This window comes from Sodiomyces alcalophilus, assembly GCF_042370955.1.
Source record: "Sodiomyces alcalophilus JCM 7366 unplaced genomic scaffold ACRALscaffold_3, whole genome shotgun sequence".
Lineage (NCBI taxonomy): Eukaryota > Fungi > Ascomycota > Sordariomycetes > Glomerellales > Plectosphaerellaceae > Sodiomyces > Sodiomyces alcalophilus.
Genome location: NW_027263534.1, coordinates 4475441 through 4476591, shown reverse-complemented (window position 1 = coordinate 4476591; position 1151 = coordinate 4475441). Strand labels below are relative to the sequence as shown.

General features: G+C 42.1%; 1 protein-coding gene across 1 annotated transcript; it reads right to left on the bottom strand.

Moving 5' to 3' along the window:
• Window positions 1-610: 610 nt before the first annotated feature.
• On the bottom strand, window positions 611-766 carry ACRALDRAFT_2102199 (uncharacterized protein; the record flags this gene model as incomplete). Its single annotated transcript, XM_071023094.1, has 1 exon — window positions 611-766. A coding segment is annotated over one exon (156 nt), but the record flags the coding sequence as incomplete, so codon positions are not given.
• Between the last annotated feature and the right edge of the window lie 385 nt (window positions 767-1151).

The window sequence follows — 1151 nt, the reverse complement described above, 5'->3', positions numbered from 1 at the left end:
AGACTTATATAGACTACTAAGGGGCTTATATACCCGGCTCGTAACCTAGGGTTAGGGTAGGCGGAGCGGTTAATAATAGGAGGGTATCACGCTACTTTTCCGTAGCCAAGATTTCGAACACCGATAAGAGCCGCCTTATACTATTCTGGCCCTCGCCTCTCCTTCTCCCTACCATAGATATCTCTATAGCCCCTCTTAGCCGGCCATATCCACGAATAACCATCAGACTAAGCGGACCTAGTAGGCGATACCTAAGAGTAGTACTAGTATTAACCTCGGTGCGATTCTATCGCTAATAGACGTCGATAAGCGTGATATTAAGCGGCTTAGAGTTATATAGGTGCCTGGATAGCACGTGCCGGTAAGGCAGGCCTAAAGAGGTCGTAATAGCGTAAGGCTAATAGGGTCCTAATTATTATTATAAGGGCTATAGTCGCGATACCCTCCCCTGCTACGCCTTTTCTAGGGCATAAAGCGTAATCGCGATCCGCTTAAGCACCTATAGGACGACTTATTACCCGATAAGGCTAAAAGAAACGCCGGCTATAGTAAGTTCCACCTTATTACTTCGGCGTGCCCTCTTAAGAGATATATCCTCCTCTTAGTTCCTTTAGTATAGCTTTAGGCTACGGAAAATAGTTACTAGATTACCGGTGGAAGAATAGATATACCGTTTAAGACTAACGTGTAAAGACTCTGTAATAGAGGTAGTCCGGTTACCGAAATAAGGCACCCGGTTTATAAAGTAATTTACGAGCTTCTCTTTATAAGGCTCGATCCAGGTACCCACTATATAATTAACGGCGTTAGCTAGGTGTCTTCCCTCTTACTAGAAATCTTATAATCGCGTAACGAATAGGTCTTCTATTAGACTTACGATAAGAGAGTTCTAAGCCTTTAAAAAGGCCTTAAAGGATAGATAGCGCTTAATACTGCTATCCGATAACCTGGGAGCCTTAGGGAGGAAGGCCTTAGTCTTCGTAAGAACGTTTATATTAATATGCTAATAGTATAGGATGTTAGGGACCAGTGTTAAGTTTATATAGGTTTTTATTGCGTTTATTAGGACGAGTTCTTAGTCTATAATAATATAGCGTAGTAAAGGCACTCCTATGGCGAGGATATATTCTATTAGAACCTAAAAAGCCTAA